The sequence below is a fragment of the Salvelinus namaycush genome, chromosome 6 (assembly GCF_016432855.1).
Source record: "Salvelinus namaycush isolate Seneca chromosome 6, SaNama_1.0, whole genome shotgun sequence".
Classification (NCBI taxonomy): domain Eukaryota; kingdom Metazoa; phylum Chordata; class Actinopteri; order Salmoniformes; family Salmonidae; genus Salvelinus; species Salvelinus namaycush.
The window spans coordinates 10118432-10142064 of NC_052312.1; the positions used below are offsets into that span (position 1 = coordinate 10118432).

At 42.1% G+C, this 23633-nt stretch overlaps 2 protein-coding genes across 2 annotated transcripts; both read left to right on the forward strand.

Annotated features, from left to right (window-relative positions):
- Positions 1-3242: 3242 nt before the first annotated feature.
- Positions 3243-6417, forward strand: LOC120049226 (G-protein coupled receptor 26-like). The gene is made up of 3 exons (XM_038995462.1): positions 3243-3990; positions 4192-4305; positions 6180-6417. The coding sequence occupies exons 1-3, from the start codon at positions 3323-3325 to the stop codon at positions 6415-6417; spliced, it is 1020 nt and encodes a 339-aa protein (XP_038851390.1). The 5' UTR covers positions 3243-3322.
- A 5825-nt stretch (positions 6418-12242) lies between these two features.
- LOC120049623 (carboxypeptidase Z-like) lies at positions 12243-22971 on the forward strand. Its single transcript, XM_038995935.1, has 12 exons — positions 12243-12421; positions 12939-12971; positions 14049-14266; positions 14452-14608; positions 16093-16296; positions 18286-18515; positions 18779-18940; positions 20257-20415; positions 20735-20873; positions 21607-21746; positions 21846-21945; positions 22045-22971. The coding sequence occupies exons 1-12, from the start codon at positions 12313-12315 to the stop codon at positions 22392-22394; spliced, it is 2001 nt and encodes a 666-aa protein (XP_038851863.1). The 5' UTR covers positions 12243-12312; the 3' UTR covers positions 22395-22971.
- Positions 22972-23633: the final 662 nt, after the last annotated feature.

Genomic DNA, 23633 nt, shown 5'->3' on the forward strand with positions numbered 1-23633 from the left:
CCGTAGCCCTGCCAGTGCGGCGAGGTGGAATAGCCCGCACTGGGCTATGCAGGCGAACCGGGGACACCACCTGTAAGGCTGGTGCCATGTACGCCGGCCCGAGGAGACGTACTGGAGGCCAGATACGTTGGGCCGGCTTCATGACATCCGGCTCGATGCCCAACCTAGCCCTCCCAGTGCGGCAAGGTGGAATAGCCCGCACTGGGCTAAGCACGCGTACTGGGGACACCGTGCGCTTCACCGCATAACACGGTGTCTGACCAGTACGACGCCCTCTCACTCCACGGTAAGCCCGGGGAGTTGGCTCAGGTAACCAACCCGGCTTCGCCACACTCCCCTTTAGCCCCCCCCCCCCCCCCCCCCCAAGAAATTTTTGGGTGAGCCTCTCGGGCTTCCAGCCGCTCTGCCTTGCCTTAGCCTCATACAACCTCCTCTCCGCTTTCGCTGCCTCCAGCTCCGCTTTGGGGCGGCGACACTCCACTGGCTCTGCCCAGGGTCCTTTACCGTCTAGGATCTCCTCCCAAGTCCATTCCTCTTTTCCCCATTGCTGTTGTTCACTCCGTCCTTCTCCAATCCGCTTGGTCCTGGTTTGGTTTGGTGGGTGTTTCTGTAACGGCTGTCAATGTCGTTCTCCTCGCATGGATCGGACCAAGATGCGGAGGGATAAGTGTTCATTATTTAATGGCAAACCAACAAACACTACAAATTAACAAACTCTACAAACGTGACTAACCTGAAACAGTCCTGTGTGGCCCAAACGCTGACACAGGAACAAACACCCACAAACCACCAGTGAAACCCTGGCTGCCTTAGTATGACTCTCAATCAGAGACAAACGATACACACCTGTCTCTGATTGAGAATCATACCAGGCCGAACACAAAACCCCACATAGAAATAGAAACCTAGACCAACCCACCCAATTCACGCCCTGACCAACTAAAACAAATACATAACAAAGGAAAACAGGTCAGGAACGTGACACCTACACACACACACACATACCTTTTTTCCCCGCACCATTGGTTAGAGCCTGTAAGTAAGCATTTCATTGTAAGGTCTACACCTGTTGTATTCGGCGCACGTGACAAATAAACTTTGATTTGATTTGATTTGACACAGACGTCAATTCCACGTCTATTCCACATTGGTTCAGCGTAATTTCATTGAAATGGGATGGAAACAGCATTGATTCAACCAGTGTGTGCCCAGTGGGAAGTGTGCAATCCCCATTAGACTAGCCTGTCATACATGTACCGTCTTTTATGGATTTATGCACTTTCACTCTTCAGTAAGTCCTCATAGATCCTGTGAACAAAGAAAGACCATCAATCAAATTGCAGAGCCCTCCTTTAACGAGGTCACCGTCAGTGTAAACTCAGAGCTGTTATTACTTCAGACCTGTTGTCTTTAAATAGCAGGGCTAACAAATCCAACTACGTGAACTGTGCAATACCACACACACACACAGGACCCTTCAAATTGTGTCTCATTACTGCTATTGAGGAGTTATGTGAGCTATAGTACCTTTACCTCACCGGGGCTGGTGATATTACTAGTCTACAGTAACTAGCAGACTGGTTCAGAACTGGAAATGTTCAAGATTCAAGATTGAATACTTCATTGCCATACCAACTGAAGTGGTTGGGAATTTGACATAGTGCAGCTCATAAAAACCGATACAAAAGATTCATATTAATTTGCAGAGCCTATACATACAATAGCGACAGTACATGGTATTGCATACTGTATTTTATATTTTAACAGTACATTTACCATATTATTGATTGTAATGATAAGAGCCAGATGGACTCTGTGGGGGCTGGATTTGATTACGCCTTGTGGAATAATAACAAAAATGAAAAATACAATTGGACTAGCGAAAACCATAGCTATAAGAGACTGTCTGACCTTTATTGGACCCCATTGGCTGATGACTCATATCAGTCTGTTGTCCATTACAGTGCTGCTATTCTGGCTTTTGGAGTTCGGTAATATCAAAGCTGTTAAACTTCACTTTATGTTTGATAAAATATACTGTATTTACATCATTGAGGCTGCCGATGAGGCTTATAGTAGTAAGGTTGCACGTCATCATCATCATCAGGATGGGTTTTTCAGATCCCCATAGAACATTTACTTCATGAGCATCAGTGATGAGTTAATTAGTCTCTGGCATGTAAATCATGCTAGTAGGCTGCTAGGGATGTGCTCTACTTTCCCTCCAGATGAGGTAAGAGTCATCATTTTTAAATGGTAGGCCTCTCTTTAACATGCCCATCTCCAGTGAAATATTACATCATATTATAATGAAGGAATCTAACTATTGTGGCTGCATGGTTTTAAGCAATGAAGTCATGTGCCTTCTCTTCCAACCATTACTTCCTAATAGGCCATTATTGGTGATATGCATTTTTTTTTTACTACTAAACACGTGAGACATATTTCAGTTGTAACACCCTTACACAATTGTTCAGGGTTAATGAATAATTCATGGAGGTGAAACATATATTAGCCTGTTACCTTACGCGCCCCTCCAATGTGCACAGGGTGCCCTTTGCCCACGGGAGACGCACCAAATTATTGGATATCCCTCATGTAGGCCTATCATTGCGTCATGTGTCGCTTCGCCACTATCGACTTGGGAAAGTGTCATCAACAGATACGGATGAAGGGAAGTTGTTTCTGTGAATTAAACATAATCATTATATCTGTGTTCTGATGTGTATGACCTCACAAACACACTAGCAAATGACTAAAATAACGAATGAATCAATGGAGGAACCAAAATAACTTCCCAATGTTGTAAAACTCCATGGATGACGTCCTATTTTTCCTCACGTGATAGCTAATTGTAATATTAACATTCAAACGAATTTGCACTAAACAGGGCAGGCTCCAAACAGTCATCTTGTTTAGTACGCATGTTCTGCGCACAAAGGCAGTGGCGTGCGTCGCAGTCCCACTGTTTTCATGCTGAGGTAGTCGTAGAAGGGAGCGGAGATAAGAAACATTTGCCCATGTGTTACCCAAACGCTCAGTTACACATGCCATCAAATTCTGTTACAAATACTTGTGTGGTGTGGGAGTAGACAACTCTATTCCGTTAAAGAAACGAAATGGTCTGGCGCTCGAGGGGCGCGCGCGGTCTCCTCACTTCAGCACTCTGGACAGCGCTCCACCAACTTGGAGACGGCGAAACTTGGAGTTAAATTCTGGAATGAGGACCTTGGAGATAAACGACGGTGGAATCATGGTGGATATTAAGTGTATATTATCTACAGGTGCATGCAAAACGCAAGTGGACTTTTTCAAGTGAGACATGGACTTTGCGGAAATTATCTTCACGTTGTTCATTGTTGTGGTCGCAATTGTCTCGTTGTTGTCGAACTTGCTGGTGCTGCTATGTTTTGTCCAGAGCACCGAGATCCGCCGACAGGTACCGGGTATATTCATCATGAACCTGTCTTTTTGCAACATACTTATCACCCTTTTAAACATGCCATCGACATTGGTGGGGATTGTCAGAAACCACCAGCCTTTTGGGGATTGCCTTTGCCATACAGTGAGCTTTCTGGAGACCTTTTTGACTGCGAACACCATGTTGAGTATGGCAGCACTCAGTATAGACCGGTGGATAGCAGTGGTGTTCCCCTTGAGTTACTCCAGTAAAATGCGCTACAAGGACGCAGTGATCATGATGTGCTACTCGTGGCTCCACTCCCTCACGTTTTCCCTCATCGCCCTCCTGTTCTCCTGGGTTGACTATAGCCACATTTACGCCTCGTGCACATTGCATTTGAGCGAGGAGAGCGACAGGATCAAGTTTACAATTTTCACCGTCGTTTTCCACGCCAGTAGTTTCCTGCTCTCCCTGCTGATCCTGTGCTTCACCTATCTGAAGGTGCTAAAAGTTGCCCGCTTTCACTGCAAGAGGATTGACGTTATAACCATGCAGACGCTGTTCTTGCTGGTGGATATTCACCCATCGTACGTATGCTCCTTTACTTAAGGTGTGCGATCCATAGCCGTTACAATGGGCAATGTTAGCTTTACAGTAGGCTATAGGTTATAGATTCAAACCTGGGGAAACATGCTTACTGTAGGTGTTCATTTAAAAAAAAAAAAATCAATGTAGAATGTTTTGTCATTTATTCTGCTGGACTAATATCAGTTAATTCCTATTTTCAGTGTGAAACAAAGGTGTCTGGTAGAACAAAAGAGAAGGAAACAGAGAGCCACCAAGAAAATCAGCATTTTCATTGGGTCATTCATCATCTGTTTTGCTCCCTATGTTATTACGAGGTAAGTGGGTTTCCAGTCAACTGGGATACAGGCAGCTGAACAAACAGGAGTTTCATGCACCTACCTTAAACACATTATTAAATGGGTTATTATAGAGGTTATGAGATTAACACATCCCCAGGTGAACACACTTTGATAATAAAACTGGGTTTATGAACAGTAAAGATATAGGCTATCATCAAAGGGTTTACTCTGTTTAATAACTTTGCCACCCAGCAAAATAACAGAAAAATGATCAACAAAATTCAGTTGAAAGGTGAGGCAGGTCTCATGTAAGGTTGAGCAATGCACAAATAAAGCTTTAATTCAATTTCACCCAATGAGTTTTTGTTGTTGCGCGTTCATGATCTCCATCTGCATCTGATACATCCTTCATTAAACCATCAATTATCTGTCGTCATGTCATTTCACTGGACCACCATGAGATGACAGTTAGCACACAGAGGCATTCATTTCCACCAACACACAGCATGACCTAGAGCAGCTGATTCAAATAACCAATTTGTCATCAATCTTTGATTATTTGAATCAGCTGTGTTGTCATGGAGCAAAAACAGAGTTTGGAAAAGCTTGGCCTAGAGGGAATATAGTATTGTAGTTTACATTTGACATTTCAGTTATTTAGCAGACTCTCTTATGCAGAGTGACTTACAGGAGCAATTAGGGTTAAGTGCCTTGCTCAAGGGCACATCGACAGATGTCTCCTAGTCAGCTCGGGGATTCAAATCAGCAACCCCCCCCCCCCCCCCCCCACACACACATATTGCAAGCAAAACAGTTTAGTGGCACCCCTCTTGATAATGGAGATAATTTTGTTTAGTTTAGAGTTCATTTTGTGCAATTCTACACATTTTGCCATGGGCTGTAGAGAAAATGTTGCTATTTTAAAGCAAGTTTGCTGCAATTCTGCACATTTTGCCTTGAGGGGAGAGGAAAATTAGCTGTTTTACAGCTAATTTCCTGCAATTCTACACATTTTGCTATGGGGTGGAAATAAATGTTTGCAGTTTTAATGAGAATGACTAACAAAATCAAATGGGGGACCCCGGCCGGTAATTTGATAACACGTTTAGATAGCTGGCCACTAAACTAACTTAGCAATCAAACAAATGTCAGCTGACATGGGCTAATTGACTGACTGTCAGTGACTGACATAACAAGAGTAAAACTGCTGATGCACAACCAAATTTAGAAATTGCACCTCATGTATTCTACTATTCTGAGTCCCCCCCCCCCCCCCCCCCAAAAAAAAAAAACTTATTTGGGAAAATGATCCGAGGGCTTTCAAAAGGGGGGGCCGCCAGTTGCCCATCCCTGGTGTAGATAGTGTGTGGGTGTGGGGCTGAAAGGTGGGGTCTAGAGGGGGTTGGGGGTGGAATAACAAAACAAATGATGGAGAACAAATATAAGAGTAATTGGCATGACCTTTCACCCTCTGTACACCCTCTGGAAATAGTCAGAATGACCTGAAGAAGGGAAAATAGAGGATAAATCCTGGAAATAAGCAGCTCTCACTCAACTGCTTCATTGGCATTCCTGCATATACCTATGGGCAAGAATATAGTAGCAATGTTTAGTTTATACATATTTATTTTGAAGAAATATGTTCATACATTGTTATTTCCTAACGTATAAGGCTTGTTGCCAAAGCTTTTTCTGGCCCATCCGTAAATCCAAATGTATTCTATTCTACCTTGTAACCTTCGAGCCTCATGGCATTTCATAAAATACCAACTGAATTATCACCAAACACTCTCAAAAGCAAACAGAACAACTGCCTGCAAGATAAATACCATGCTTTGAATATTGGATAACTTTTGCCCTTTCTAAAAGGCTATTTGCGAACTCTAACTTGACCTCTGCCTTCTCCTCAGGTTGACCGAGCTGCTTCCCTTTGTGGGCATCAACCGCCACTGGGGAATTGTCAGTAAGTGCCTGACATACAGCAAAGCGGCGTCTGACCCCTTTGCCTACTCCCTCCTGCGTCTACAGTACAAGAAGGTCCTGGTTACCGTCGTCAACCGGTTGCTGCGCCGTGACCTGTACCCCTCATCTGGCCACAACAGCTCTCTGGACACGGAGAACGACTACTCTCTCCAGAGGATCAGTTAATGTCACCATTATGGACATAACAAATATACCACAGACAGACCCAAAATAAAGGTTTCCTCATGGAAAGAGGGAGGGAGGTGAGAGAGAGAAGGAAGAGCGCAAGAGAGAGAGATGGGAGAAAAGGGGATTGTAGGAAATAGGAGAGAGCGAGAGAGAGAGGGAGGGAGGTTGTGGGAGGGGAAGAGGTGGATAGAAGGAGACAGCAGGAAAACAGGCGGGGTAGACGGAGGAAGAGAGGGCAAGACGGATAGACTGCACAGAGAATGATCGCGTTCAGGGACGTTTGCTCCAGACGATATTGGTAAACAAGGGAGTCTGATAATCCATGATTCACTGGCAGAGCCACACACACACACACACACACACACACACACACACACACACACACACACACACACACACACACACACACACACACACACACACACACACACACACACACACACACACACACACACACACGCCCAGAGCCAGAATCAAATGAATCAATGTTATTGAATCAGCCAGGGGTTCGGTCGATTCATAAAGGGAGGGATCACTCCACTAGAGTCTGAATGCTAGTGGGCTCTTATAACATAATAACCTCTTTATAAAGGAGATGTCATAGCCACATTTACAGACCTTTTGACACCCATATAGAATATATGAACGTGCTATTAAGGTTATTAATCTCTCGTGGACAGATGCACGTAACATAAATGGTAGTAGAAGCTGTTGACAGACTGTGGGATGCCATGACTAACGAGGAACTTTGTTCCGGTACACTGATTTTTCATCACTGACCACTTGGACAAATCACGATTTTGCAGGTGCTCGCATCATTCGAATTTCAGAAGGGGAGGGGACATTTTGGGCCACAGACGTGCCCGTAACTGGCTGAGAGTTTTCATATAGAGGGGTGGAGACTTTGCTGGTCTCATTAATATATTTTATAACACATCTCCCCCAGAACTTAATGGAGGATCTGACAAATTTCGCAAGATGTTCTTTCTGGGTGTCCGAGGTTATGTACTGTCAACGGTACAGAGTGGAAGACGGGAAAGCTTAGCTAGCGGCTGACCAGTAGCCATTCGGGCACTGGTGCAATTTCAAGGGGCATCAATTAATTTCTTGAAGTTAAAATGTGAACTTTTCAATGAATGGTACTTGCTGTGGCAAATGCTGCCAACTAGATAGCCATGTTATGTAGCCTATGGACTGTGTTTTAGACTTCTACTGCAGTTGCTCACAATTTCACATCAATCACTGGATATTGATGCACTTTGTATTTCTCTCAGAGCTACTAGTTATAACAGCCAAAGGCAAATGCCATCATGTTTACTATGATAGCGTGTTGTAACTGAATGTACTGCAGGTATTAAGATAATTTTGACTGAAATAGATTTGTACTATTGTGTATATTGTAATACTTTATTCTGCCAGGTGATTGCTGGAAATGTTTATATGGATATTTATAAATAACAGATGTTATCTTTATCAAACTATTTTGCACTGTATGAGAAACCATAATATGTATTTGTTTAAATGATCTTCAAATAAAAAGAGACGTTCTATAGCAGAAGAATGTTATGTTATGTTCAAGTAAGTGCTTTAAAACACGTTATTGTGTTCGTGCCAGAATTCAATATATGACTGTTTGGCTTTTCAATAGTTGCTTTATCAGAACCTGATTATTTTTAGATGCACCAAGCACACATGTATTTCATTATGCAGGCCTATGCCACTTGCTGTACTTTGGCAGTGTGTGAGTAAAGCTGTTGGTGAAAAATGTACAATAAAGCTGTCAAATAACAAGCATCCTTTGATATATATATGGCCATATGACAAGACATGTAGAAGCATATTTAATATCTAATGCCAATCTGGGGATTTCATGTTGACAGATTCCTCACCAGCTATTTTGCAGGTGCGTGCCAGAGGCTGTTCAATGTTTGTGCCACCACACCTCAAATAATCCAATAGGAATGTCAAGTAGTAGGATATGTAGGGGAGAGTGGGGTAAATTGGACCATTTTTAAATTTTACATTCAGCATCACTCCTTCAAGGGCGATATAGTGTTCTTTCTAACAAAGATATATATATATATAGTGCCCTCCATTATTTTGGGGACAGTAAAGCATTTTTTTCTATACTCCAAAAGCTTGGATTCGAAATCAAACAATGACTATGAGGTTAACAGTCAGACTGAGCTTTTCATCCATTTCGAGTGATCCGTTTAGAAATGACACTTTTTGTAAATTTTTACGGGAGCAAAATCATTGGGACAAATTAACTTGTATGTGTATTAAAGTAGTCAAAAGTCAAGTATTTAGTACCATATTCATACCACACAATGACTCCATCAAGCTTGTGACTCTACACAAGCTTGATGGAGTCATTGATGGGGTTGGCAGGTAGCCTAGTGGTTAGAGCGTTGGGCCAGTAACCAAAAGGTTGCTAGATCGAATCCCCGAGCTGAAAATCTGTCGTTCTCCCCCTGAACAAGGCAGTTAACCCACTGTTCCTAGGCCGTCATTGTAAATAAGAATTTGTTCTTAACTGACTTGGCTAGTTAAATAAATATGCATTTGCTCTATGCTTTGGTTGTGTTTCAGATTATATTGTGTCCAATAGAAATGAATAGTAAATCATGTATTGTGCCATTTTGGAGTCACTTTTATTTTAAATAATATAGTATGTTTCTAAACACTTCTACATTAATGTGGATGCTACCATGATTACGGATAGTCCTGAATGAATTGTGAATAATGAGTGAGAAAGTTAGACACACAAATATCATACCCCCAAGACATGCTAACCTCTCACCATTACAATAACGGGAAGGTTATAATTTTTGGGGGGTATGATATTTGTACAAGAAGGTCCTGGTTACTGTTGTCAACCGGCTGCTGCGCCGTGACCTGTACCCCTCGTCTGGCCACAACAGCTCTCTGGATACGGAGAACGATTATACTCTCCAGAGAATCAGTTAATGGCAACATTTTGTCCCTTCTACTTTTGCTCCCCTAAAATGGGGGGATTATTTACAACAAGTTCTTTAATTTCTACACGGTTCACCCGATATGGATAAACTTCAACCTCATAGTCATTGTTTGATTTCAAATCCAAACTTTTTAAGTATAGAGCCAAAAGAAGAAAAATGCTTCACTGTCACAAAATATTTCAGAGGGCACTGTATTTCAGGATGTTGTGTATCCCTGGAAATCAGAATTAATGTAAACATTACAGATTTGAAAACATAGCTTGTCCAAAAAAAAGTGGTCTCTTGGCACAACATACCCTGTGTATGGGGTAAGTTAAGCAGCACGACAGGGTAAGTTGAGCAGCGGGACAGGGTAAGTTGAGCAGCAGGACAGGGTAAGTTGAGCAGCGGGACAGGGTAAGTTGAGCAGCGGGACAAGGGAGGGTTAAGCAGCGGGACAGGGTAAGTTGAGCAGCGGGACAGGGTAAGTTGAGCAGCGGGACAGGGTAAGTTGAGCAGCGGGACAGGGTAAGTTGAGCAGCGGGACAGGGTAAGTTGAGCAGCGGGACAGGGTAAGTTGAGCAGCGGGTCAGGGTAAGTTAAGCAGCCTACACATTTCTTAAAACCATGTCTATCAGAATCGGGTTTTCGTATTTTAATAACTACACATTTTTGTTCCGTTCCACTGTTCCGACCTGCAAAATAAAGTTCTGAACCGGTTCGACTTCGATCCCGAAAACAGAACCGGTTTACATTGTTCCAACTGTTCCTTTTTATTAATTGTTTTGTAATTTTACCCCATTTTTCTCATGATATCCAGTTACAATCTTGTCTCATCGCTGCAACTCCCCAACGGGCTCGGGAGAGGCGAAGGTTGAGTCATGCGTCCCCCGAAACATGACCCACCAAGCTGCGCTGCTTCTTAACACCTGCTCGCTTAACCCGGAAGCCAGCTGCACTAATGTGTCGGAGGAAACACCGTTCAAATGATGACCAAAGTCAGGTTGCAGGCGCCCGGCCCGCCACAAGGAGTGACTAGAGCGTGATGAGCCAAGTATAGCCTGCTGGCCAAACTCTCCTTTAACACGGACGACGCTAGGCCAATTGTGCACCGTCCTATAGGACTCCCAGTCACGACCTGTTGTGACACAGCCTGGGATCAAACGCCAGGCTGTATTGACACCGCAGCACTGCGATGCAGTGCCTTAGACCGCTGCGCCACTCGGGAGGCCCCTAACTGTTCCTTTTTAAACCTCTGAAATATATTTTTACATTAGCTCGACATCAAATTACTTCACCAATCAGTTCGAACAGAGCAGCTTGCTAATGAGTGGGCAAGCTATTGTTTACATGCGAGATGCGACTGAAATTTTGCGGGTGGGGAGAGAGTGGATGGAGGAGGAGACTTGGCCCACATAATTATACCTACGGATGAGTGGCTTCTACGGAGGACCTTTGAATATCTTTGAACTTCCAAGAGTTGGCTTATTGTTGGACCAGAGCTAGCTAGCTAACAAGCTTGTGTGTGTACAGCAGCACCAGAATGAAAAACACTTCTTACCTTTCTGTTGTTAACAAATTCAATGTGAAACGTGACAACTAACATTGAAACAGTTCATCCATTCTTCTCTAATTAAAAATCTATCCCTAATTTCTGAATCATGCTTGTAATGTCAATAGGCTACATTAGCCTAAGCTTCTGAGGGGAGGGGCAGGTAACCTACACACATACTGGCAAAGATTTCAGCTGGCAGGCAGACACTGGAATAAGTTTCTGAGTGACAGAGTGAGGGCTTTGCATAGGTGCCTTGTGGGACTTTTTGTGGGACTGAAAAAAATGCCCGGAATGCAAAATAACATTATTAACCGGTTCCCATGCTTTTAAAGTAATGGTTCTGTTCCAGAACAGTATAGATCACTTTTATTCCCAGTTCTGATTCTGTTCCTCAAAAAAACAATTTGTTTTTTGTCCCTGAACCGGCTCCAACCCCTGATTAGCCCACACAGCTACAAGGATGCACTTTCATTCTAGGTTTAGGACCTCATATTAAAGCTCATAGAGACCCCAACTGATGTATGCAATCTAAAAATAATTTACTTTGGTTTAAATACAAGCATCATGAAACCCATAACACAATAAATTCATTTGATTTGGTAAAAATCTGTTCTTTGGACCTAACTTTTTCCATGTAGTTTCTTCCTTCACAGACTCCATGAAATAATGATGTCTTCCTAAATATTTGATCAAATTATTAATTTTGTGTATGTTTTCCATTGAAACAAGTTGGCTCTATTTACCACTTTGGTCCAATTTACCCCACTCCCATATCCTGACATTCTTCAAAGCATATTGCCGATTGGTTGAAAGGGATCAAAGGACTGTCTCGAGTAAGGACTAAAGGACTGGAAAAATGTGCCGAGAAAACAATAAGTCGGTGCTATTCGAAATCATTGGGAAGTCCCTACCCCATTGAAGGGGGTTATGTAAGGGTTAAGGTGAGGGTTATGGTTACGGTTACGGGTAAGGGTTAAGGTTAGGGGTCGCCCCAATGATCCCGGATAGCACTGACGGAAAGAAATAGTGGCCTATTATTTTACAGTTAATGTCCACTGTTCACATAATCCAATACATACATTTAGAGGTAAGAAATTAAAAGGTTAACATTGAATAAAAAGGTGGTGGAAATGGTTGCGCAAGACGGTTTATTGTATAGGAATTGGTAACAGGTGTATTTCAGAAAGTTTACTTGCGCAAATTACTTGTTTTCAGGCACAATTCCACCTCCATCCAGCCTTCCATTTCCGTCCGGAACATTTTCCTTTGTAATTTGATAGTCGACCGTAATTCGTGTAATAAACTCACTTTTTAGGGAAGCCCAAAAAGTTTTCGTGCAATTAAGCACAGTAGCCTTGAGGTGCCACATCACAAAATATGGAATATTTTATACGGAGGAAAATGAAGACTATTGTTTTCCTGAATGCACTGGCAACAGTTGTTTGGTGTGCCCCTTCGCTCTGCGACCCCGAAGACGAATTTCTAGGTAAAGTAGGCCAACTCTTATTGTTTATGATAACGCACATGGTGTGTTTTATGCATAGGACGGACGTGATGGTGTTTAGGCTAGTTCTGAAATAAAAGTGCATGGTTCAGAAATATTTCATTATATCTCAGACAAGACATGCAAACTGTGATGCTTCTATTCACAATGTTTATTTACAAGCCAACGGGAACAACAATAAAAAATAACCTCGTGTCACAAATTAGTGCGAAATAAAGTGCTTATTTTTCTTTAGAGAATTATTATAGAACTGTAGACTATAAAGATTGAGGTAGATATTCATCACTAGTGAGAGGTGACCTGATCCAAAGAATGACAATTCTCAGCATTAATACGTTTTTACTGAAAGATAGACATTTGGGAGGAGAGATCGTGAAGCAAGATGAGAGGGTTAATAAAAAGCAGATTTTATAGTGCCACGATAACGCTGGTGATAAATGCGATTCTGCCATCTAGTGTTAAATGCATGACAGCAACTAACAATAGTTTTGTCTTTCAGGTATCTTTTGCAAAGAACCAGAACCAGAACAACGTATGTACATTTTATTTTTTTCAATAAATCCTTCAACTCATGTATATGTGTTGTTTGTAAAGCCTTGGTGACAACATATGCTAAGGTTATTATGACTTTAGGACCAACTGACTATTCTAAACCAATTGAAAGCATCCTAACATGATGTGTTCATTGCACCACAGTTAGATAGCTTAGAACTTACTGTTCATACCGAAAGAAGGCCTAAAGGACTGTACATTTATACAATTTTATCAAACCACAGGCTGAACTACCTATCACACTTTTGAAGATGCAGTTTTACTAAGTGATTAGGCTAAATGGGATATTATGGCCTTAAGGCCTCTCCGAGCTATCAAGTGTATTTTTGGATGATAAATGGCTGTATGAAATATTCACATTTTAATCTCCACTGATAATAGAAATATTTGAACTTGATCATTTTCGGTACTGCAGAGAGGTAGCTAGCTATATGAGACAATAAAGAAGTTTTAGACCAAGGGGTGGATTCTTCATGCATATCCATATGACTTCTTAATATCAGGTTTTGTTCATTTTCCATGCCAAGGATATGAGTAATGAGCCTTATTGTGTACTGAGCATCTTAGCTAGGTTTCTTAAACAAATTAACTGAGAACAAATGTAAAAGTACAAGAGAAAGAACAACCTGGCCAATACCCCTAAACATACTGATTTACAATGGAGAGAACATATGGTCTCAAAGCAGCATCTTGCAAGCAGGTTAACACTACGCCTACCTGAAAATAATTTATAACAAACCTATTGTTCTATGAAAATGTTGCCACCCACCTTACAAAAGCACCCAAAGGTCTCACCGATGTTAATTGCAAAGATTTCATGAAATTATGAGACAATAAATGGTATTATAACACATTGCATAATGATGAACCTATTGATATAACGGTATCTATTCTATACTTTGATGATTCAACACGGTAAGCTACATTCAGATAAGTCACTCACCATATAAGCTACATTCAGATAAGTCACTCACCATATAAGCTACATTCAGATAAGTCACTCACCGTATAATACTGAATTTGTCCTGCTCCTCGGTTGGCTCTTTCCTCTACTCAGCCAAGTGCATGGACATCATGATGAACTACTGCGACGACATGTCCTACACCCACACCGTGTTCCCCAACATCCTGGGCCACAGGACCCGCGAGGAGGCCGAGCTGGGCCCCGAGTACCTCCTCGTCAGTGTGGTCCACAACTTGCTCAATGGAGAGTGCACCCCGGACATCCGCATGCTAGGCTGTTCAGTGCTGGTGCCTCGCTGCGAGAAGGAGAAGGTTTGATGCTAACAAAGGATAACGTAATAATACAAATAAATCAAAGAAAATTGCACTTTATATATGTTCCCAACAATTTAATGGGTAAATCTAATAACTAACATTTTGATAATGCAGTGCCTTCTTCAGTAAAAAAAAAATCCCACTTTCAATAATTGAATAACGTTTTTCTTTTATAATGTAAGGTGCTGAAGCCGTGCAGGAGTACGTGCGAGGCTGTGAGGAAGAACTGTTACCACGCCTTCGAGGGCATCGAGATGGCCTGGCCATACTTCCTGGACTGTGACCGCTTCTTTGTCAGTGACCAGGAGGGCTGTTACGACCCACTGGAGGGCTTACGAGGTAACGACCACAGTTTAACTGGTGTGTCATAAAAATGACTATCAATATATGATAGTGACAACAGTATGACACTAACTGTGCAGTATGATGTTGGCTCAAATAATATTTTCATGCATAAAACAATCCCTTGAGCAAAATGTAAAACTAGAGAGAACCATGTGTGTCAATATTATTACAAGATTATGTCATTATAAAGAAAAATAACACCCCAAGCCCTCCTAATAACAGAAGTATATTGAGTGGTAACTGAGAATGCAGTTTCTATCCAGATTAATCACCTGGTTGCCACATGACTCCTTGTGGCACACCTCAAGAATGTACTTAAACTATTTATAGGTCAATTCAAATGCCTTTTTACATGAACATTCACAGTTTTTTGATGATTGTATTATGCCACAATCCTCTCAACACATTTTTTTAATGAACCTTTATTTAACTAGGCAAGTCAGTTAACAACAAATTCTTATTTACAATGACGTTAACATATCTGCCAATAATATCTTGCCTCCTACAAGATATGCGTTTTAACAAGTCTATGAATTCACACTGATAGGAGACAGAGAACTGTAGTATATGTTCACTAGAGCAGTGATCAGTCTAACTTGAGTTCAGTACAGTTTGTTTCTGCCTGTAGCTGCAAACAACCAACCATTCCAGCTGTGTGATTGCTCTGTGTTCATGAGTCCTCTCTTCCTGTGTACTCTCTCTCTCTCTCTGTTTATCTCTGCAGCTGCTCTATGCCACCATAAACAAGTCCTACAGGAGCCTATACTGACACAATAACAGTTAATGTAGCCATTTTGCTGAAATAAATCATAGATATGCATATTATATATATGATATGGGTGTAGATATACACACAGATGGTGGTACCACATTTTGCATAACAGCTTTTAGTGTAGTATGAAATCTGTTTCAAAAAATATATTTGATTCTAACTGAAACACAAGATGTCTGGCAAGCCTTGTAAGCTATGTAATTAATTCCATGCTGATATTTATTTTGAACAGATGTCTCTGGTCTTATGTTTCAACTTCATTCAGTTTCTTACCTTTTAGGTCTTGCACATTTCCCTAAATGAGCACATTTATACAGGGGAGACAGGGGCGAGAATGTAGACCTTTTCCACTTTATGTAATTTCTCTGTCTCCTGACATTTTACAGGGCTCTACTCGACATGAGATGAAAGACTAAGGCCTCATTTAATAATGGGGTATCTCGATATACACCCGATGAGGCACTTTATTGACGCATGGTTACGCTTTCAAATGTTAACTTTTCTAGGACACTGAGTCAAAAGTCACACTTGCTAGTTAATACAAAGTGTCATGAACTGGCTTGGAACACTATTGACCTTTATATCTTTGGTTACACTTCATAATAACTTCCACAAATAAGACATTACACTTATAACTGTTCATAGATGCTTATAAATGCTTTTCAAATCCTTATCATACAGTGTCACCATCTCTTGTTTATCCTAGCGAAACAGGAAGGTAATACCCCTGAGAAGCCTCATACTGTCATCCAGTTTAGCTATCAGTCTAATGCCCAGATGAACAGCATCCTGAAGAAGACTGCAGCACGATGCTCCGAAATCGCCATGACCTACAGCATTGGCCGCAGTGTGGAGGGCAAAGACCTGCTAGTGATAGAGTTCTCAAACAACCCTGGAGTACATGAATTGCGTAAGTACTAATGGTCCTCGGTGCACTACAGTGTGAGTCCTGGGAATGTTATTTCTTAAACGCTGTCATATGTCTCTCAATTAGGGGCTGATTCCAACATAGGAATTTACGCCATTCCTACGCACTTCAGTATTTGGTATTCAGATGTACCTTATTCAGTCACGTAACGCGCCATGCAGGTGCTACCTTGCACGCTCTGAATACATTTAATTAAACTGCTGAAAAGCCAGATAGATATATATACTTATTTAGGTTTAGGAAAGTATTTATGAATCATGAATTGGTTTGGAGAGCCTTTACGCACAAAAGAAAGCAGTGGTTTGATTCATTCTGAAAATGGCCACTTTCAGTTCAACCCATGGTAATGTGGGAACATTAGTGTACATAGAATTATAATAGGGAGAATAGTGTACGATACTAGACTATACCCTCGTCTGTTGGTTGCACTAACCATGGAACTGTGTAATGACACGGCCAAGTATTGCGGCATGCATCGGGTTCAAACTGTTACGGCTTGGTCTGCGCTCCGCTCCATAACAATTTCATTTGCTTACATGCCATTTTTTGTATATTATCGACTGTTACTAATGATCCTTAGCAACAACCACACGGCCATGACCGAGGAAGCAAAGGGAAACGATACAATGAAATTAAATGGAATTAATGTAGGCTAAACTAACTGGGAACTAACAGTAAATTGGCAGTTGAATATGTGTTTGTTATTAGGCCTACTGATGGTCGATACTGATAGTGGCTAATTATTAACATGATAGAAATAGGAGACAGAGAAAGCCGGAGTAGGCTATAATTAAGACATTCAGTAGTGCCTATCCCTGCAAGTTAAAAGACTGCAATTTAAACTCTGCATAATGGCACAGCATTTCATAAACTTTACTGTGGTAAAGTTGATATGCTTCAGTTTGCTGCCATATGACTGGTTTCACATTTATCTCCAGCAATTAAAACAAGTGTCATTTAGCCTATATTTACAATTCCTTTATCCAAACGGATTACTCATTTACCTAGCTCTTATCAAGTTGTAAATTACAGTGCCTGGAGAACGGTGTTATTTAAATCAAAAAAATTTAATAGATGCTTCTTCCACTTGAAACAGGTAGGTTCGCTGGACTTTATTCATGGTTTTCTCACACGTAAAGGTAGTGGAATTCCTCTTCTTTTGTGTTTATTTTATCAGGTAATTTGACTGAGAACACATTTTCATTTACAGCAACAACCTGGGGAATAGTTACAGGGGAGAGTGAACCAATAGGAAGCTGGGGATGATTAGGTGACCATGATGGTATGAGGGCCAGATTGGGAATTTAGCCAGGACACCAGGGTTAACACCCCTACTCTTAGATGTGTCATGGGATCTTTAGTGACCACAGAGAGTCAGGACACCCGTTTAATGTCCCATCTGAAAGACAGCACCCTACACAGGGAAATGTCCTCAATCACTGCCCTGGGGCATTGGGATCTTTTTCTAGACCAGACAAGAGTGCCTCCTACTGGCCCACCAACACCACTTCCAGCAGCATCTGGTCTCCCATCCAGGGACCAACCAGGACCAACACTGCTTAGTTTCAGAAGGAAACCAGCAGTGGGATGCAGGGTCAGAATATGGCGTTTCTGTACACACATCCGCCACACCGTCAATTATTCGAGCTCCACTCCAAACAAATAGCGGGTGAATAGCATGCTATTCTAATGCTTAAGTACAAGGTCAGAATGGACAGAGAGAAAAGTGCATCAAAAGGGGATTATGTTCCATTCCCGCACACTTAACACGGGTCAGAATCGGGCCCTTAATTATTATTTTGCCTATGTCCACAGTTCAACCAGGGACAATGTAACTTTTCTAAATGTTACACATGACTGTAAGCTGCTGTCTTGGTTAAGTCTCCATGGAAAACAGATCATTCATCTCAAGGGACTCTTTGGTTGAATACATTTAAAATAAGTCCCTATCCTGTCACCTTCTATCAACAGTTGAACCAGAGATGAAGTACATAGGAAACATGCATGGGAATGAGGTGCTGGGTCGCCAGCTGTTGATCTACCTGGCCCAGTACCTGTGTTCAGAGTACCTGCTGGGGAACCGGCGCATCCAGACCCTGATCAACACCACGCGTATCCACATCCTGCCCTCCATTAACCCAGACGGTTACGAGCTAGCTGCCGCCGAGGTCCAGGACACCATCGACCCTGAGAACGAGGAGGTAGGTTGAATCAACGTTGTTTGACACGTCATTTTAATATTTTGTTGTTTTATCACTGTGTAAAACAAATTGCATTTGCCAGAAAGGTATTAATGTATGTAATCAGTTTCCCAGCTTTTAAAAAAATTCAACAACAGGCCTCAATATTTGGTTTAAACTATCGCTGATTTCATATTACTTGACAGCGACGATCCTACAGTATGCTTTGACATGTCTGCTTTGACTCACATACCAACCTGACTACCACTGTATGAACCCTACAGGCTCAGAACTACAACAGCTGGACCCTGGGTCGAGGCAACGCCCAGAACATTGACCTGAACAGGAACTTCCCTGACCTGACTACGATCGTTTACAGCCGGCGCAGACACAGACGTTTCCGTAGCAACCACATCCCAATCCCAGACGCTTACTGGTTTGGTAAGGTACAGTATGAATTCCTAGCCATCCATGCTTGCATTTCGTGTGGGATTTTATACTTGCGGATAATAATACATGCATCAAATATTGTGCAATGATGACTGCTTTCAATGTAATTTGGATTTACATTTACATTATTTTACCTTTCCTATTTACAATGACGGCCTACCAAAAGGCAAAAGGCCTCCTGCGGGGACGGGGGCTGGGATAACACATTTAAAAAGGAAAATATAGGACAAAACACACATCACGACAAGAGAGACAACACCACATAAAGAGAGACCTAAGACAACAACATAGCATGGCAGCAACACATGACAACACAGCATGGTAGCAACATAACATGACAACAACATGGTAGCAACACAACATGGCAGCAGCACAACATGGTAGCAGCACCAAACATGGTACAAACATTATTCTGCACAGACAACAGCACAAAGGGCAAGAAGGTAGAGACAACAATACATCCCGCAAAGTAGCCACAACGGTCAGTAAGAGTGTCCATGATTGAGTCTTTGAATGAAGAGATTGAGATAAAACTGTCCAGTTTGAGTGTTTGTTGCAGCTCGTTCCAGTCAATAGCTGCAGCGAACTGAAAAGGAGTGACCCAGGGATGTGTGTGCTTTGGGGACCTTTAACAGAATGTGGCTGGCAGAACAGGTGTTGTATGTGTAGGATGAGGGCTGCAGTAGATATCTCAGATAAGGGGGAGTGAGGCCTAAGAGGGTTTTATAAATAAGCATCAACCAGTGGGTCTTGCGACGGGTATACAGAGATGATCAGTTTACAGAGGAGTATAGAGTGCAGTGATGTGTCCTATAAGGAGCATTGGTGGCAAATATGATGGCCGAATGAGAGCACCCTTACCTGCCGATCTATAATTTACGTCTCCGTAATCTAGCACGGGTAGGATGGTCATCTGAAATCAGGGTTAGTTTGGCAGCTGGAGAGAAAGAGGAGCGATTACGATAGAGGAAACCAAGTCTAGATTTAACTTTAGCCTGCGGCTTTGATATGTGCTGAGAGAAGGACAGTGTACCGTCTAGCCATACTCCCAAGTACTTGTATGAAGTGACTACCTCAATCTCTATGTGTAATGTATCTTCAATGTTAAATATCAAAGTTTGAATTGAGTTTTGATTACCAATCATCAAGTTTTAATTGAGAAGTTGACGATTGGTAATTGTTGTTAACCGTCACCTAACCTCACCTGTAGCCTGTTATGCCATCATTTCTTAAACCTGGGTTTTATTGATGTGCCCAGCTCAAGATGTTGACTGTAATTGATATGCTTGTCTTTATGTGTGTCATAATGCAGGTAGCTCCAGAGACATACGCAGTCATGAAGTGGATCAGATCCTTTCCCTTTGTGCTCTCAGCTAACTTCCACGGAGGGGAGTTGTTGGTGTCCTATCCCTACGACCTCTCCAAACACCCACTAGAGCAGAAGATGTTCTCCCCAACGCCAGATGAACAGGTAGGCGGGACTGACAGCAACATGTACAGTCAATAGGACAACAGCACACTCCAAAATGGACTCCACTCTATGATCTGAAGTGTGTCTGTTGCAGAGAGAAGGCCCGTTGATTGTTCATGCTCTACATATATAAAGATGAATTGTAATTTTTATTTCCTCGACAGTCGTCATGTAACATACATGTAAAGAAAGAAGAAAATGTATCTCAGCTGCTACCAAATCAAACTAATGTAACATATCAAATTTAAAGGTAAACGAAACTACCCATTATATTTTTTATGAATACGACAAAGATAATATATTTTATTTTTGGCTACAGGTATTCAAGCAGATAGCGAGAACATATGCAGATGCCCATGCCACCATGTCAGAAGGAAACTCTGGATGGTGTGAGAACTTTGGCAGCATCGGCCAGGACGGCATCATAAATGGAGCAAGGTGGTACAGCTTTGCCGGTGGTAAGTTTAAAAAAAAAAACGGTCAAATTTAAAATACAGTCCAGGACTGTTGAAGTGACGATATAGCGAGCGGGTGGCTGGTGGCACCTTCATTTGGGAGGACGGACTCATCTTAACGGCTGTAATAGAATGGTATCTATCCATTCATTCCATCACAGCTATCATTATCAAATCAAAGTTTCCTGGTCACGTTCACAGTTTATAGCGGTGCAGCGAAATGCTGATGTCACTAGCTCCCACCCATGCAGTCAAATGTCAAACAGCTAGAATGTAAAGAAAAGCAAGAAATCAAGAATGGTGTAACGGATGTGAAATGGCTAGCTAGTTAGCGGTGGTGCGCGCTAATAGCGTTTCAATCGGTTACGTCACTCGCTTTGAGACCTTGAAGTAGTGGTTCCCCTTGCTCTGCAAGCCGCGGGGCTTTTGTGGAGCGATGGGTAACGATGCTTTGTGGGTGACTGTTGTTGATGTGTGCAGAGGGTCCCTGGTTCGCGCCCGGGGCGAGGGGACGGACGTAAAGTTATACTGTTACAATGGCAGGAAACTGTTCTTATGAACCATTCTCCTGTGATTGAAATAGCTGATGTAGGCTCAATGAACTTAATAGGCAAGTTATATTATGAACTATGATCTTTAGTTATAGAGCTTTTAGTTATTGTCACTAGTTCGATTATGAAGATGGCGGTTTGTCGTTTCTATCACTGGTACGTTGTTCTTCCTGTCATGTGATCAGGTATGCAGGACTTCAACTACCTCCACACTAACTGTTTTGAGGTGACGGTGGAGTTGGGCTGTGATAAGTTCCCAGCTGAGGAGGAGTTATACACTGGCTGGAAGGACAACAAAGAGGCTCTGCTCACATTCATGGAGTCGGTGAGAGACTTTAAAGCCAGCATTTCATTCCAAAACATCACTCCTTTTCACAAATCTGAGACGAGTTCTCCACTAACCCTGCGTCTCAATGTTTACCAGGTCCACCGTGGAATAAAGGGAATAGTAAAGGATGCGGACGGGAATGGAATCAAAGGGGCAAGGATATCTGTCAGAGGAATAAGGCATGACATCACCACAGGTAAAGTCAGCCTCTCCGATTGGTCATTTTCACTAGAAAATGTCAGTATGATTCTGGGTGGTAAGCATTTGAAAAAAAACATCCTCACTCTCTCTCTAGCTGAAAACGGAGACTACTGGCGCTTGCTAACCGCTGGCATCCACATCCTGACTGCGTCTGCACCAGGCTACACCAGAGCCATGAAAAAGATCCACCTCCCGGCACGCATGCAGAAAGCAGGCCGGGTGGACTTTATCCTGCAGAAGGCTGTGGTGGAGCCTGACATGGAGGAGGACTATAGAATCCCATCCATGGGGACCTATGAGGACTTCGACCCCTACAACCAGTTTGAGCGCTACACCATTAGCGAGCAGAACCAGAACGGAGAGGAGGGGCAGGAGAAACCGTGGTGGTGGAGCTACTTTAGCCACGCCCATGGCTCCGCCCCCACCTGGCTTCTCAGAAACTAGCTCATCCCCTAAATATACATAGAATCCTCTATGGCTCCCACTATAGCCTCCTTTCTCAACTCTGGTCCCCGATTACCATCAAGGGTTGCACATACCTCCTACAGGTCAATACTAGCACACCTAATTAAATTAATCAAGGGCTTGATGATTAGTTCAATCACGTGTGCTTATATAAGGGTGGAACAAAAATGTGCAACCCTGGGGGTACTCCAGGACACTGCCCTACATGATCAAAGACTGGTTACTATTTAAGTTGAATATGATTTACATAATGCTATCATACAAGTGTCACATTTTAGTATTACAATTATCATCCGTTGCTGCAAACCTGTCGTAACTGAAGCAAAATATAAAATAGCTAGTTGTTCATGATAGCAATATGTAATCTTAATAAGTCATAGTTCATGTAAAGTGTTTTCTCCAAAAGCTAGCCTCCATTTTACAAACTTTTGCCCTGTTAAACTGCTTCACTTTATGACCATAATGCAACACAGGAAGGTTGAAAGGCTTCAACGATTTGTCTCTCCACCCGCACATATTTGTACGTGTTTATAATAAAACATTATTAAAGAACATTCATTAGTTACTATTACTGCTGTTTATGGAGTCCCACCCTACTGAAACTTTGTTAAAGAGAAGCGTTCTTAATGAGTGTGGTGCTTTCTAGTTCAATTTGACCTCACTTGCAGATTTCTACTATGAAGTAAGTTTACTTCATGATAATACGGTAAAGTATCTTCTTCTCAGATAGTGACTGTTGTACTTTACAATAATTGCCCCTGAAGTGTATTCACATGGCAGTAAATGGGAAACTTGTGTGACCGTCGTCTCCTTTAAAATATGTAATGAAACAGATTGGCCACAAGATGGCATCCTAATTCCATTTGTTTTCGCCCATGTTACATTTTCAACTGAACTGCCTTTCCAAGAAAAGCAAACCTTTCCAGCCAACCAATACTGTATCCCCAGTTCTGCCACATGGCAACGTATAGCATCTGTTAAAGAACCAGAGGCACCGTCAGTCTCTTATACCAGTCAACCAACCATGCTTTAAGAACCGGAATGTGTGTCATTTCACATAGCGCTCTGCAGCACTTTCTCCAGTGGATCTAGTTGATATCGTCAGTGTTTGTCTCACATTTTACCTAGATATGTGTCATTTCACATAGCGCTCTGCATCACTTTCTCCAGTGGATCTAGTTGATATCGTCAGTGTTTGTCTCACATTTTACCTAGATA